Genomic DNA, 13,812 nt, shown 5'->3' with positions numbered 1-13,812 from the left:
TATTATTCCAGCCAATAGACCATTGTGACTTGGCTAAATTAGCCAATAATTCACAAGAAATATGAAAAGAAAAGGTGATACACCAGGTATCAATTAGTAGTTCAATAAATTACACGTGCTCAGATACTAAGCACAAATAACGTGAATAACAGAACGTAGTTGCTATGGCAACCACGCAATCTGCTACCAAATACACTCTCACAACAAGAAATACTAAGGTAGAGCGCATAGCACGACCAGGGATTGTACCAAGAAAACAAGAATAATAGGAACCAGATCACTTACCGTGCAATCCCAATAGAAGGTCGTCGCAATTTGTAGAAGCAACAGGGCCAAGAGGCCAGGCGAATCAATAAAACAAATAAATTAGCTAAAGGCTGGAATAATAACTACGGAATAAATTTGAAAGAAAAGAAAACTTTAATTAACAAAATCTTCAAAAGAAAAATAACCGACCTCTCAAACTACAATTGATTAAAAATTTAAATGTTGCAACTGGATCAATTAAAAGGGAAAATTAACTGAAAATTAAACCATCAAGGTCGATGCATTAATTAAAGAGAATCAAATGACAATTAAAAGCTATAAATTCTCAGTTACAGTCTTGAAGATGAAAACTTCTCCCATGACAATCTCGGTCATACTCTACCAACCCATATTACTTCAGTAATCTTCAAGAAATAATCCAAATGAAGGTACATAATCCACAAGAAGGATTAACTAAGAGAACATTACATCAGAAACCGAAACTTAAATCACATGAATATCACCAAACAGCAACCGGGCCACCACAAGGCGACAAAATCAAGACCATTACATCACACGGTTCTAGCCGTCAATAATCAACTCAGATCCTCGCCTGTCACAGGCAACAGGACAACGCCCACCCACGTGTGCATTCTATTACATCGTACAGAAACAAAACAGAGTCACCGTAATTCAAAATGGCTACGCCAGTACCGAGTAGCCCAAAGAAAAGTTTTCATCTTAACAATATTCAAACATTACCTAACACCCTCGAATAGGTTTGAAAAATTTAGTAATCAGAAAATTATATTATTATTATTAAAAGGGAAATAAGAAAAATGAATTAGGTTGCATCGATACTACATACATACTTAGTTTAGCGAGGAGCTCCCCAAATATAAAAACTTGCTTCATGCGCATGAAATCTTAAGTAACAGAACCAAAAGTTAAAATTAATATCATAGTTACCATCGAACCTTGAAACCCCAAATCTAGATTGAATTTTACAAGCTCATAACCAGACCAGTAGGAAAAGTCCTTCACTTTAAATACTCAAAACAAATGTCCGAAACATTAACTATTCCATTTCTCAGATATCATAGCCATAAATTTTCTCCATGTCTTCAAACGTCATGATTAGTAGTTTCTTCGGCGATATCAACCCAGTTCAGAAGTACATATGAATCTACTTACGAGGTCGGCTAGTTAGAAGTGAATAATCTTTTCAAATGACAAACCAAACTACGAGCCTAAGGCTCAGGTGGGAATCCTTTAACCCGGATCGAAATTCACCAACCTCTTCTTTTCTTGAATAATTAACTTGTCGTTAAACCACAACCAAGAGCTTAGCTTCAGAGCGTCTCTTCAATTCAGTCCCAAGAATTAAAAAAAAAACGCTCAGACATCATTGTCGAGCACGGTGCCTCGCCAGGTAAACTTCACGTTTCGCAGACAGATCGCAGCACACACTAGCCACCTCGTGTTTCTATAACCAAGTCCACCGCAAGATGGCTCCCCATGCGCAAATCCGAGAAGGGACCATGGTATCTCGAACTCTTAATTCGTGGACACGCACAACATAATATTAAACTATATAAATGGAATCCAATATATGTAGTTCTAAGGTAATGGAGTAATACAACTCCATTACACTATAGGTCATGTTTACAAAAGATATAGCACAATAATCTTGAAGTTCTTCCTTATCCCCTCCTTTATAATTGGAACAATATGTGATTCCTGCCATTCTTTTGGAATAACTTCACCGTGCTATGTCCTTAGAATGAATTTATATATGTATTTATGTAATCTTTCTCCACCATATTCAATAAGCTCATCAGGAATGTTGTCATTACCTGAAGCTTCATTTTGTAATACGTCTTGATATGATGGCTCTGGTATTTGTTCTTCTGACGGGGAACTAGATGGTTCACCAATACAAGTTTCTGGATCACCACAATTCAAGCAAGGAATCGAAGTATTGCTTACAATAATTTAATACTTTGTCCTGATCAGCAGTTAAATTTCCAGACTTATCACTCATAATACTCGATCTTGGTTGAAATCCTCTTTTAATTGTGTTGACATTTTCATACATCTTGCAGATGTTCCTGTTTCTGTAGTCATCTTGTATGGATTTCTATTTGTTGTCTCAGGTAGACCATTTTCTTTCTACAAATTAATTTACTACATTTTTTCTGTTTTTCTCTGTATAGTTCAACATCCACTTTCTTATTAGACTTCAACCACTTATGCCATATTGCCACTTCATTAACTGCATCTTGACATGCCTTATCGAACCCTTTCTTTTTATTACCAACACCTTTTGGTATCACTTTCATTGGTATTGTTGTCATGATTTGTTTCGCTTTATTCCACATTCATTCATAAACTTTGTCATTTGTTTCATCAAAGCCTTCTGTAGGATCTTCTCCCAGAATATCGAATCTCTTTGCAATTTCCACATTAAAGTACAATCTTTCATCTTCCTGCTTCAGTTTGTGTCAACTTTGGATCTTTCCTCAGTCTGTTACTTACAAGAGGTTTTCAGTTTAATTTCAACACAAGCAGTTATCATATTCAGATCAGATCCTATCTCAGCTCCTTTGTAAGCTCTGATATCAGTTATGGAGCTTCTATGCCTGTTATCAGTTAGTACATGATCTGATTGGCAGACTTACCGTCACACGAATTCCATGTTTCCTTATGTACTGTATTTATGTAGGAAAGTGGTACTCCGCACATTCCTGTTTGTGGATGTAGCAAAATTGAATAGTCTAATGGCATTTGCATGACTAAAGCAATGATGACTTTCCCTTCCTATTGTTGGCACAAAAATTTCTTCCTTTCCCACTTTTGCATTGAAATTACCTGAAATCATTTTGACATGTTTGGGTAATTTATTCCACAGTTCTAACAACTCCTCATAAAAGGAGTCCTTAAACGTGATCATCCTTGTCGTTTGTGGGGGCATGGCAGTTCACCAGTGATATGTTAAACCATTTAGAATGTACCCTCAAATACAATAGTCTTTCATTCACATGTTCAAAGGAGAGTACTGATGATACTAGTGAATTTTGGACACAAAATGCAGTACCAAATTCGTGGGGTCCAGTTTTTTTACCACTCTCATACTTCTCTATGTCCTGTATACCATTACCTAATAATCTCTCTTGAATTGCAGCAATTCCCACTCTATACTTTGTAACGTCTTTGATGAATACTAATAAATAAAATCATGAATAAAAATATATAAATAAAATTACTCAAAAACTTAATAAAATTAATAAGCATAATTAACCGAAATGTCCGTAGAATGGGCGCCAGAGTTCACGAGAATGGATCCCTCGAATTTAGATAAGAGCATGATAAACTGTATATCCCAGGGCGTGTACATAATGCTGCGTGCTGGTACATCTGCTGCAGGCCTTACCTAACCTCCTGAAAACGACTAATTATGTAGGAACTGCACCTAGGTTCATCAATAACACTGATTCTAAAATAGCTAACTATATTCTTAACAAATTCCGTGCATGAGCACCTCATCAACATACAACATTATACATATAATACACACATAAAATATTGCTGGAAGACTCCATATTTACAACAACAATAATGAAAATCGCGGGAAAACGAAAGCAAGAACTAAGCTACCATTTGTAGATAGTCCGATGAACAATGTACATGTATGAAGATAAATACCCTTCACTGTCTCTATATCAATTCGACTTGCCGATTCTCATAATCGGCAGTTATCACATCACACAGATACTGTACCTTGTACTACTGTGTTCACATATTTTAACACTGGTTGTAAAGATATATACACACACGTCTGTCGATCCTCAACATAAATTATGGAAAGCCTGAGATAGCTTTCACCAACATATAATGCTAGGCCGCCACAAGTGCTACAATACTTAATGCGCAAGCACTCTCCACAATCAGCCACTTTCCACGAACATAATAAGACTACGCTCCACGAACGTTTGAGGTCCAGTCCATTGCAGCCGTGTCACTCCAGTACCGTGTATCAGCACTACTTCCTTCTCGTACAGTGTGTCCGTTGTCGTTCCTTCATACAGTGTTACTGGTTGTAGTTATCTTCCTTCTCGTTCCTTTACAATCACTTTTCCATGTCCCTTATACAATGTCCTGGTTGCCGCCGTGTGATCAACCTTTATAGACATCAACATCCCCCTCCTCTCAGATGATACTTCTGGATTGGTGCTTGCCCACCAATCATGAGTGATCTCTAGTCAAGACCTTGCTCCCAAGAGATAAACAAACTCTGGGGTGAGTCAACGAACTTCCCTAATACAAAACACGCTCATCTCATCAGGCTGGGATATATACATGACTCATGAATTTCCCGACACAAGTACATCACAACAAACACTGGGGTAGCGAGATGACTCATCCAAATTACCAGAGTTATTAAAGCAATGTTTTCCCACTCGTGCAAAACAAATTACTCACACCTACATATGTGGATATCTTCCAGCTTATAAATATAAATGGCAAAATTTACAAATGAAATACTGATAATAATAATAATAATAATAATAATAATAATAATAATAATAATACTGACAATAATATCTCAAACTTCTACATATAATTCGGGGGTGTGATATATGTACTATCACAACTTCTCCAGCTGTTGACTTAGGATTTTGAAAGATCGAGGTTTATACAGGGTTCTTACATTCCAAGTTCCTATTCATAAAGCCGATTTCCATTGCAGGGTCGTCATATTTTGATATGCATTCTTATTCATGTGAGGCAAATGTGAGATATTCGTAACGACCTTTCTTTTTTTTATGCAATAGAGCCGTTAACCCTATGTGCAACCCCCAACCTGTTCTTTCTGTTTTTCTCTGTATAGTTCCTCAACATATACATTCTTACTAGACTGCAACCACCTATTATGCCATATTGCCACTTCATTAACTGCATCTTGACATGCCTCATGAAACCATTTCTTTTTATTACCAACGCCTTTTGGTATCGCTTTCATTGCTGCTGTTGTCATGATTTGTTTCGCGTTATTCCACCTCGAACCAGCCCTCAGGTCCAGTTTACAATCCTTGACCTAGCCGGGAATCGAACCCGGGGTCTCCAGGTAAGAGGCAGGCACGCTACCCTTACACCACGGGGCTGGCTATTAATTATTCGATCTATGAAGAAATTGTTAAAGCCGTTAGATTTAGCAATAGCACGGGTAGTATTCAATTAATTTTTAAAATCATTCTTAGACTTTGGTATATTAATGGCACGAAAAATTAAGCTATTGTATGATGCACGTTTATGTGCTTGTGGGTACGTAGAATCTTGTCGGATAGTTGCTGTTTGTCTTGGTTTTCTAAAGAAAAAATTTTGTATTATAAAGCGGAGGATGTCTGTTGATAGTTAAATCTAAAAAATGTATAGCTTTTGTTAGTTTTGGATTTGAGAGTAAATTTAATGTGAGTCAATGTTGTTGAGAAGTAGAGGTGTAGAAGCTATGGTGTTAATTTCTTCGTTCATAATAACGAGCGTATCATCAACATATTTTACCAATATCCTCTTTTGGGCCAAATGATCAATTTTTCTGTATTCTAAGAGATGTAGATAGATCTCTGCCAAGATGCCTGAGGCCAGTGAGCCCATTGCTGAGCCATCTTGTTGATGTATAGTGTTGTCAAAGGTGAAAAAATTAACGACCAATTTTAAAATAGAAATGAAGTCCTGAACTTCTAGTTTCTTAGGTGACTATTTATTTATTTTCAATGATGGGGAATAATTTTTAGGTTTGAATGACTATGTTAAAAGTGGAGAGAATGATTTGGTTGGATGTTAAAATTCTATAGTTATTCTATTAAATCTGTCGTGTTTTTGGTGGATTTGTTAGATAAAAATCTATAGTCTTGTGTTAAAATTATTTGGATGAACCTGGATGTATTATACAGATTATGAAAGTGCCAGGGTGTGTAAAATTTGTTTGCGTACGTAAGGTCATGAAATATTATAATAATAATAATAATAATAATAATAATAATAATAATAATAATAATAATAATGCTTTGTGAGTGTGCAAGTTAAAGTGAAGGAAAAAATAATAATGCTTTATAAGTTCGCAAGTTAAAATATAATGCTGTAAAAGTTTGCGGTTGAAAGTAGTAATCAATGTAGATAACATGTGGCGTAAAAGACCTTAATTCGGGCAGTAAATTTGATTTTTACGTATATTGTTGATTTCACGTTTTTGGACTTGATCATAACCATAAAAATTTGTTTAACGTGTATAGGATGGTCACGTTATGTTCAAAGCCCAGAGTGGTTTGAGCCCATTTTTAAGATCGGAAGCTGTGCGGGACGAATATCCGGCATGAGGTTAGAATTGAGCTGTACTGTTTTTTATGATGAAATAGATAAATCTCGATGCCTAAGACAATGTAAGGTCGATTCCGGTGTTATGATTGGCAGAATCCACGCACCAAGGATTAATTATTAAATAACATGTTTGAAGAGTTCCAGTGGAATAAAAGGGACTTCAAATGAAAAGGAAGGAATAAGTTAGCAATCGCAGGCATTGGATGTAGTTACCCAGCTGCGATGTGCCATGGGATTTGAGAAGTGTCTTGGGAGGACATGGTGTCCCCATAAAATAAACGGCAGTACGGAAATGAAGGTTGCGGTTTTGAATACCGTGGTGTCCCGATCGATGTAAATCGGATCTTGGTGGTTCATATTGGGACTCAACATACTTCCTATGTGACTAAATTCTAGAGTGTGGAAATAAAAATATAAACTTTCCATTTAAAAAAAATAATAATAATCCAAGTGAATCTTGTCTTAAATCAATTGCTTAGTGCCAAAGTAGACCGAAATTGTAAGAGTTTATGCATTAACCATAAATATCGCCAACAGTAGTGTAACACGTGAAATTAAGTTACCATAATAATAATAATAATAATAATAATACCTGGCGAGTTGGCCGTGCGCGTAGAGGCGCGCGGCCATGAGCTTGCATCCGGGAGATAGTAGGTTCGAATCCCACTATCGGCAGCCCTGAAGATGGTTTTCCGTGGTTTCCCATTTTCACACCAGGCAAATGCTGGGGCTGTACCTTAATTAAGGCCACGGCCGCTTCCTTCCAACTCCTAGTCTTTTCCTATCCCGTCGTCGCCATAAGACCTATCTGTGTCGGTGCGACGTAAAGCCCCTAGCAAAAAAAAAAATAATAATAATAATAGTAAATAATTTGAAGAAGCAGACGGACAACTAGCAATAGTATTTGAGAATAATAATTATGGTGAAAGGAAATTAAGATATTTAATGGACGATGATTCAGTGTTACGAATATGATGATAATAATAATTTATTATGAAACTGATCATTAATTTGTGTGGATTAATTACGAGGAAAAATGACCCTTCGTTTGAAACGTCGGCAAAGGATAGCATATAATCAAATATAGGATGATAATTGAAATTAATGATAATAATAAAATAATTGATGGTAATCACAGAATATAATGATCGGATAAAGAATGATAATGATAATTATTTAATAATCATAGGAAGATATGATAGGGACAGTCGTCATGTGTCGAATTGGTCGGAACCAGATGTTGGTTTTCCACGTGGGAGATTGTTGGCGGTAGGTGCGGAATAACGCACGGATGGCACGTCTTCATTGTATGAGCATAGTAATGAACCTTTCCGTACGTCTTGTCGTATTGACAAAAGTAAATATTGAGATAAGCTTCGCGTTAACGAGCTACACCTGGCATGTTTGTGAATCTGGAAATATAGGCTAGAGTTTGTCCATAAAATAAATTCTCGTTTTAGATACGATAACATTTCCACGGTGGGGATCCGGCCCACTAGAATGTACGTACCGGAAGTGACTCATGTCCAACGGAACGTGGAGATGACAGTAAATAGTTACACTCATGCCCTCGTCTCCGGAAGATGATCTCCAGCGGTGAAATGTCCATTCATACGGATGTGGATTCGATCCCCAGTAACCCATGGGGCGAATTCACGAAATATTTCACACTACCAGAGTAGTGACGTGAATTCAGATGTACCTATGTATTCTTTTTCAGGATGGAAATTTCTAAGTGTAATAATTGTAATCAATTGTTGTATGCGATTTATGTAAATAAATTGCTCCTTATTGCAATTTCAACAGGAAACAGTTTTCATATCTTTTTATTGTAGTTAGTCCAGTATGCCCATGGAATTTAAGTTGTCACTTCCCAGTCCTATTGTGGAGTTTATAATTTGTACTTATGAATGAGCCGTCCCCCTTTACCTTAATTTGCATGCCCCGTTCATCCCTGTGTTCATTTGGTGCGCCTATATATATATTTTTTTTTGTTATTGATTAAAATTTTTAACATCTTTTAATAACTGATCACCCCTGAGATTAAGGCTAGTCTGGGACTCAGGAGGTGAGCGGGTGCAGTATGTATGTATTTTGGGTATTCAGCCCGAAGGCTGGTTTGATCCTCCACAGTTCCGTCAACAGCTGTCATAGATAGCCCATGCGTCACTGAAGAGGCATACTAGAGAAATGAGGAGTGAGGTAGTACCCGTTGCTTTCCTCACTTAGAAGTTGCTATTGCATATCAGTCTGCCAAGCCCACTGAAATGTATGCACCAACTGACCCTATGAGTGATATTTTCACATCATTCATAACAGGGACTGGCTGCATAAGGAACGGTATTATTAGCATCGCTCATACCTCAGTCACCTTCATATTTTGCAAGTTATGAATCTCATTGAAGAGCCGTATTGGAATTCAGAATAAATTGATACATTAATAAAAACCATCTTTTCAATACATAGTAATCCTTAATATTTAGGATTAGATATTGAAATTAGGACATGTACTGACCTACCTTGAATTAGGTTATTTTGGCTGATGGTGCTCACAAAGTATGAGCAAAACATGATGTTGAAGGAACTGCATTGCTTGCCCTGTGAACAAATTATAAATAAAATAACATAAGGATCATAATCTAGGAGTTTCATTTCCGTATTGATGTAGCTACAAAATGAAATTGATACTGAAGCCTCCACCTTATCAATACATTTATTTACATACTATCATTCACACTACCGGTTTCGACCCTTCAAGGGTCATCCTCAGCTGACAATTACAAATATAGTTCTTAAAACATCACAATGGGAAATATTGTACAGTCGTGACAATTATCCAGTTCAACAGACCGTCTAAAATAAATGATTAAGAGATAAAAGTATGTTCATTAGTTCTTCTGTATTTTACAGATGGTAGAGTACTTCACTATCTACACCATTCTGCCAGAGATTTCCATCCTCTTCTCGTTGTCCTAAAATGGCGTAGGACAATACGGTGGGGCAAGAGCAAGACGAATCCTGCATAACAGAATATCCTGCGATGTCCAGTGCGTTTCATCGAATGAACACCGATCGGATGAACCATCAGCTGATTTTCCACAGATATGAGGGTCATTGATAAGGTAAGGATGAGAGCAACATCTTCAAATACTTATGAAAGAAGTTGATCTTTCTTTGCTTTTAATTTCATCATCTTTTCTTCTGGTGTTGTTCCCTCACAGAATTAAGGATTATGAGTAACAACACATGAAATTTATGTTTTCCTCACAGAAGTCTGACAACTAACATGGAATAATTTTTCTTATTTTGTTTTTTCCATGTCAGTTGTCATATAGAAGATGTCGAACCACTGCTGCCCAACTTAATCTTCACCCACGTCCGCCTGGCCTTCTATGATCTGTTATCAGGCCGTACTATTTATTTTTTAATATGTGACCAAAATAGGCTGCTTTTCTGCATTTTGTGAAGGTTAAATCATGTGAAGTTGACTGGCATGATTGTTTACCTTCTTACTGGTTACATTATTTTCTACCCATGGGATCTTGAAAATTCTGTGATATATCTGTAACCGTAATCGGGACAATTACGCCTACACATAATAATAATAATAATAATAATAATAATACAAAATATTGACATAAATGAATGAGAATAAAGAAATAGTTGTAATAATAATATAGGCATTTAACAATATGAATAAGGAAATATTAACATGACGCAGTGGCGGTGTATTACATCAGAACATGGAAACGTGACAAGTATCTTTTGATACGGAATATTAAAACAAATACAAGGGAACCCTTACAGGCCTAAAAATGACAACTGAGACAGGAGAGTGGAAGGTGCAAGGAAGCCCTGCGAGGTCTATGGGAATGTATAACGTTAAGAAAAGACTTACAAGAAACACCCTCTAGCTCAGCTATATTAAAAATAACAAACGAAACATTACAAAAGTTAAATCACAAAGCAGTTGATACTTAACGCTTTTGACAAACTGATACAATAACGAATCCAAAAACACAAATGAACAAATTGTTCAATTTAAAAAAAAGGGCTAACTTGGACACGTTAAATTTAAAACTAAAAAAAAAAAGACATTAAGCAAGGAAATACCGAAATACCAAAGTAAAAAATTACATTAAACAAAACCAGAGAACGTTGAGATTAACATTGAAATGACACTTACCGCGGAAAGGCAGGAGTTCCCGAGGGAAGCCCTCAAGCTTGCGCTCAATAGGGTGGTCGGATGTAAATGACGCCAAGCACACGCATGCTATTTCTGAAGCCGGCAGAAAGTCCGGAAATGGCCCGATTCACAACCGACCAATGGGGAAACAATTTCCACTAGATTCCCTAAATTTTCGCCAATAGGTCATATTAAGATAGTTAGCAACTTCTCGAGATTTCCTATTGCGGCACCCATGACCACACATGCAGTATAGGATGTTTCACAACAAAAACATTGTTACATAAAAAAATAATTTTCACCATATTACATCATGATATACAGATCACTTAATCACTCTTGCAATGTTAGCAATCCAATCTTGAGGTTTTCTTAAATACAATTTTACTAGTTACATAATTTTTGAATCAAAATACTCCTTGCATCTTGCAATGTTCATTTACAGTTCCATATATCTTCCCTATTGCCTAAAAGAAAAATTATTACACACACATCCAAATTAATATTTCTTGCAGTTAAATAAAATAAATTCCAGTAGAGTCCAGAGTTCCAACCAAAAATGTAATCTTGCAGACACTTTAAATAAAAACTTTAAAATTATATTTCCACCATTGCAGTTCTCCCTCTCACCACACACTACAATATCCATATTTGAAAGGTCTCAAGTGGTTCCTTGAAAAAGAGTTGCTCACCTAGATTTATCTTGCTGTTGGCCATAAAAATGGGAGGTCTAAGATGTCACACTACAACAAGGCATTTATTGTTTTAAAAGTGCTACATATTAATGTTTTCAAGGGGAAAACTGTTATTACAACAAGGAGCAGATAACAGAGCAAAAACTGACAACTGTCTAAAAATCGTAATAGTTACCAATACAATTACATTCATTCATTCATTCATTCATTCATTCATTCCAGGGAGCAGGGTAGGATGTCTAAGAAGGATGTGCCTCCATTTATTACAGTCATGATATGCTTCTTTTCTCTCTAGGGCATCCCATGTTTCTGATCTAACCACCTTTTCCTATGGCTTCAATTGGTCTTCATCCTCGAACAATCTTTTCAGAATACTTCCTTGGAGTTTGAGTCGCCTGCGCCTGCCTAACGTATCCTAGCCACTTCAGCCTTGCTAAACACAGCCTTTCTTCTGTGGTCAGGTTGACCTACAGGTCTCTTCGTATCTGATCATTCCTATTTCTGTCCTTGTTTTCTGTACGGCTGATCTAAGGAACTTCATTTCACAAGCTTGCAGTTGACTTGCTTCTCTTTTAACACTGCAGACTATATGTCATGATGGGCAGGAGATAAGTCTTAAACAGGGTCTGTTTAGACCTCTCAGGAACTCCCTTGTGCCATACCACATTGCGCACTTCATTGAAGAAGTTTGATCTTTTTGCACCCTGTTCAAGACTTCATTCATGACACTTCCGTTATTTGATAAAGTACTCCCCAGATATTTAAAGGTATTTATACATTCAATGTTCTCTCCCTTGAGGGTGAGGATACAAGATGTATTTTTTCTGCTAACTTTCATAACCACGGTTTTGCTCTAGCTCACAGTTAACTTACATTCTTTACACTTGGTGTTCCAAAGATCCAGTCACCTCTGAACATCTCTTTCAGCTTTTCCCCAAATGGCAACATCAGCAAAAACAAATGCATTAAGATCTTCCTTATCTATTCCTTTGAGTTCCTTTATGATAGTATCCACGATTGAAATAAAGAGCAATGGGGAAAGAGAACTCCCTTCTTGTACACCTCTTCTTGTTTTAAACCACTGAGTTCTTCCATCTCCTACTTGTACAACCATCATACAACATCTGAACTTTTTTAATTAGTTTTTCCGGGATATTATGTTTTTCTAAACATTCCCATATTTTTCCCCTCTCCACTCTGTCATATGCTTTTTCCAAATCCTAAAACACTATTATCAGGACCTTCCCTTTTTCCCAAAAAATTTCCCTTGACTGCCCGAGTGAAAAAATTACGTCTGTAGTTCCTCTATTTCTTCTAATTCCATGTTTTTCCTTTTTAAATTGGTCTTCCATGATTTCTTTCAGCCTCTGTTCTATAATCTAATCAATTATCTTAAGGTAGTGTCACAAAAGGGTGATGTCCCTAGGATTGGTGCACTTCTTTCTACTTCTTTTTTCAAACAATGGAGCTGCCTTAACCCAGTCCATGATATGTCGGAGATGACCTGTATCTACATCGATAAATCTTGTCAGGTGGATCCACGCCATAGGGGTGGGCAACGGTACTGTAGTCGAAGCTACGTTAGCGGCAAAATTCTGGTGGGGACCCAGTCCCGTGGGGTATAACATGGGCCCCATGCACAGGGATACATGTGAAGACCTTAACAGCAGTAAAGGCTTCAAATGAAAATTTTCAGTGTGGCTGAACTGGCGGAGGAGGCAACCTGTCCATCTGGGGATAGTACAGAAGGAAACCACTGCCTTCTGGAAAGATGGGGGATCCTCGAAGGCTAACGGAGTAAACCCTGAAAGAAAATCCTCTGTTGCATTAGGTTTAGCAGGTTAGCAGACAGTTTTATTATGAGTTGTGTGTGTTGCAATCACATTAAATAAAGAAATTACTAATGTCCGACTCGTTGGCTGAATGGTCATCGTACTGCCTTTCGGTTCAGAGGGTCCCGGGTTCGATTCCCGGCCGGGTCGGGGATTTTAACCTTCATTGGTTAATTCCAATGGCTCGGGGGCTGGGTGCTTGTGCTGTCCTCAACATCCCTGCAATTCACACACCACACATAATACTATCCTCCACCACAATAACACGCAGTTACCTACACATGGCAGATGCCGCCCACCCTCATTGGAGGGTCTGCCTAACAAGGGCTGCACTCGGCTAGAAATAGCCACACGATATTATTATTATTATTATTATTATTATTATTATTATTATTACTAATAAGACCCAACAAATGACCATTGTTCCAAATACCCAACACTGCAGTGAAAACAGTGTGTAATTTCCTTCTAGTTA

General features: G+C 37.2%; 1 protein-coding gene across 3 annotated transcripts in view; it reads left to right on the top strand.

Moving 5' to 3' along the window:
- The window catches only part of LOC136883554 (uncharacterized), a 211,681-nt gene extending 201,552 nt beyond the window's left edge, over positions 1–10,129 (top strand). For all 3 annotated transcript variants that reach the window (XM_067155931.2, XM_068229758.1, XM_068229757.1), the window contains one exon: positions 9,535–10,129. In XM_067155931.2, coding sequence (XP_067012032.1) covers positions 9,535–9,541 — 7 coding nt within the window. In that variant the 3' untranslated portion in view covers positions 9,542–10,129. The remainder of the gene's footprint in view (positions 1–9,534) is intronic.
- The last annotated feature ends 3,683 nt before the right edge of the window (positions 10,130–13,812 follow it).

Source organism: Anabrus simplex, chromosome 11 (assembly GCF_040414725.1).
Source record: "Anabrus simplex isolate iqAnaSimp1 chromosome 11, ASM4041472v1, whole genome shotgun sequence".
Taxonomy (NCBI): Eukaryota; Metazoa; Arthropoda; class Insecta; order Orthoptera; family Tettigoniidae; genus Anabrus; species Anabrus simplex.
The sequence above is the reverse complement of the archived record's forward strand: the minus strand, read 5'-3'. Positions and strand labels throughout refer to the sequence as shown.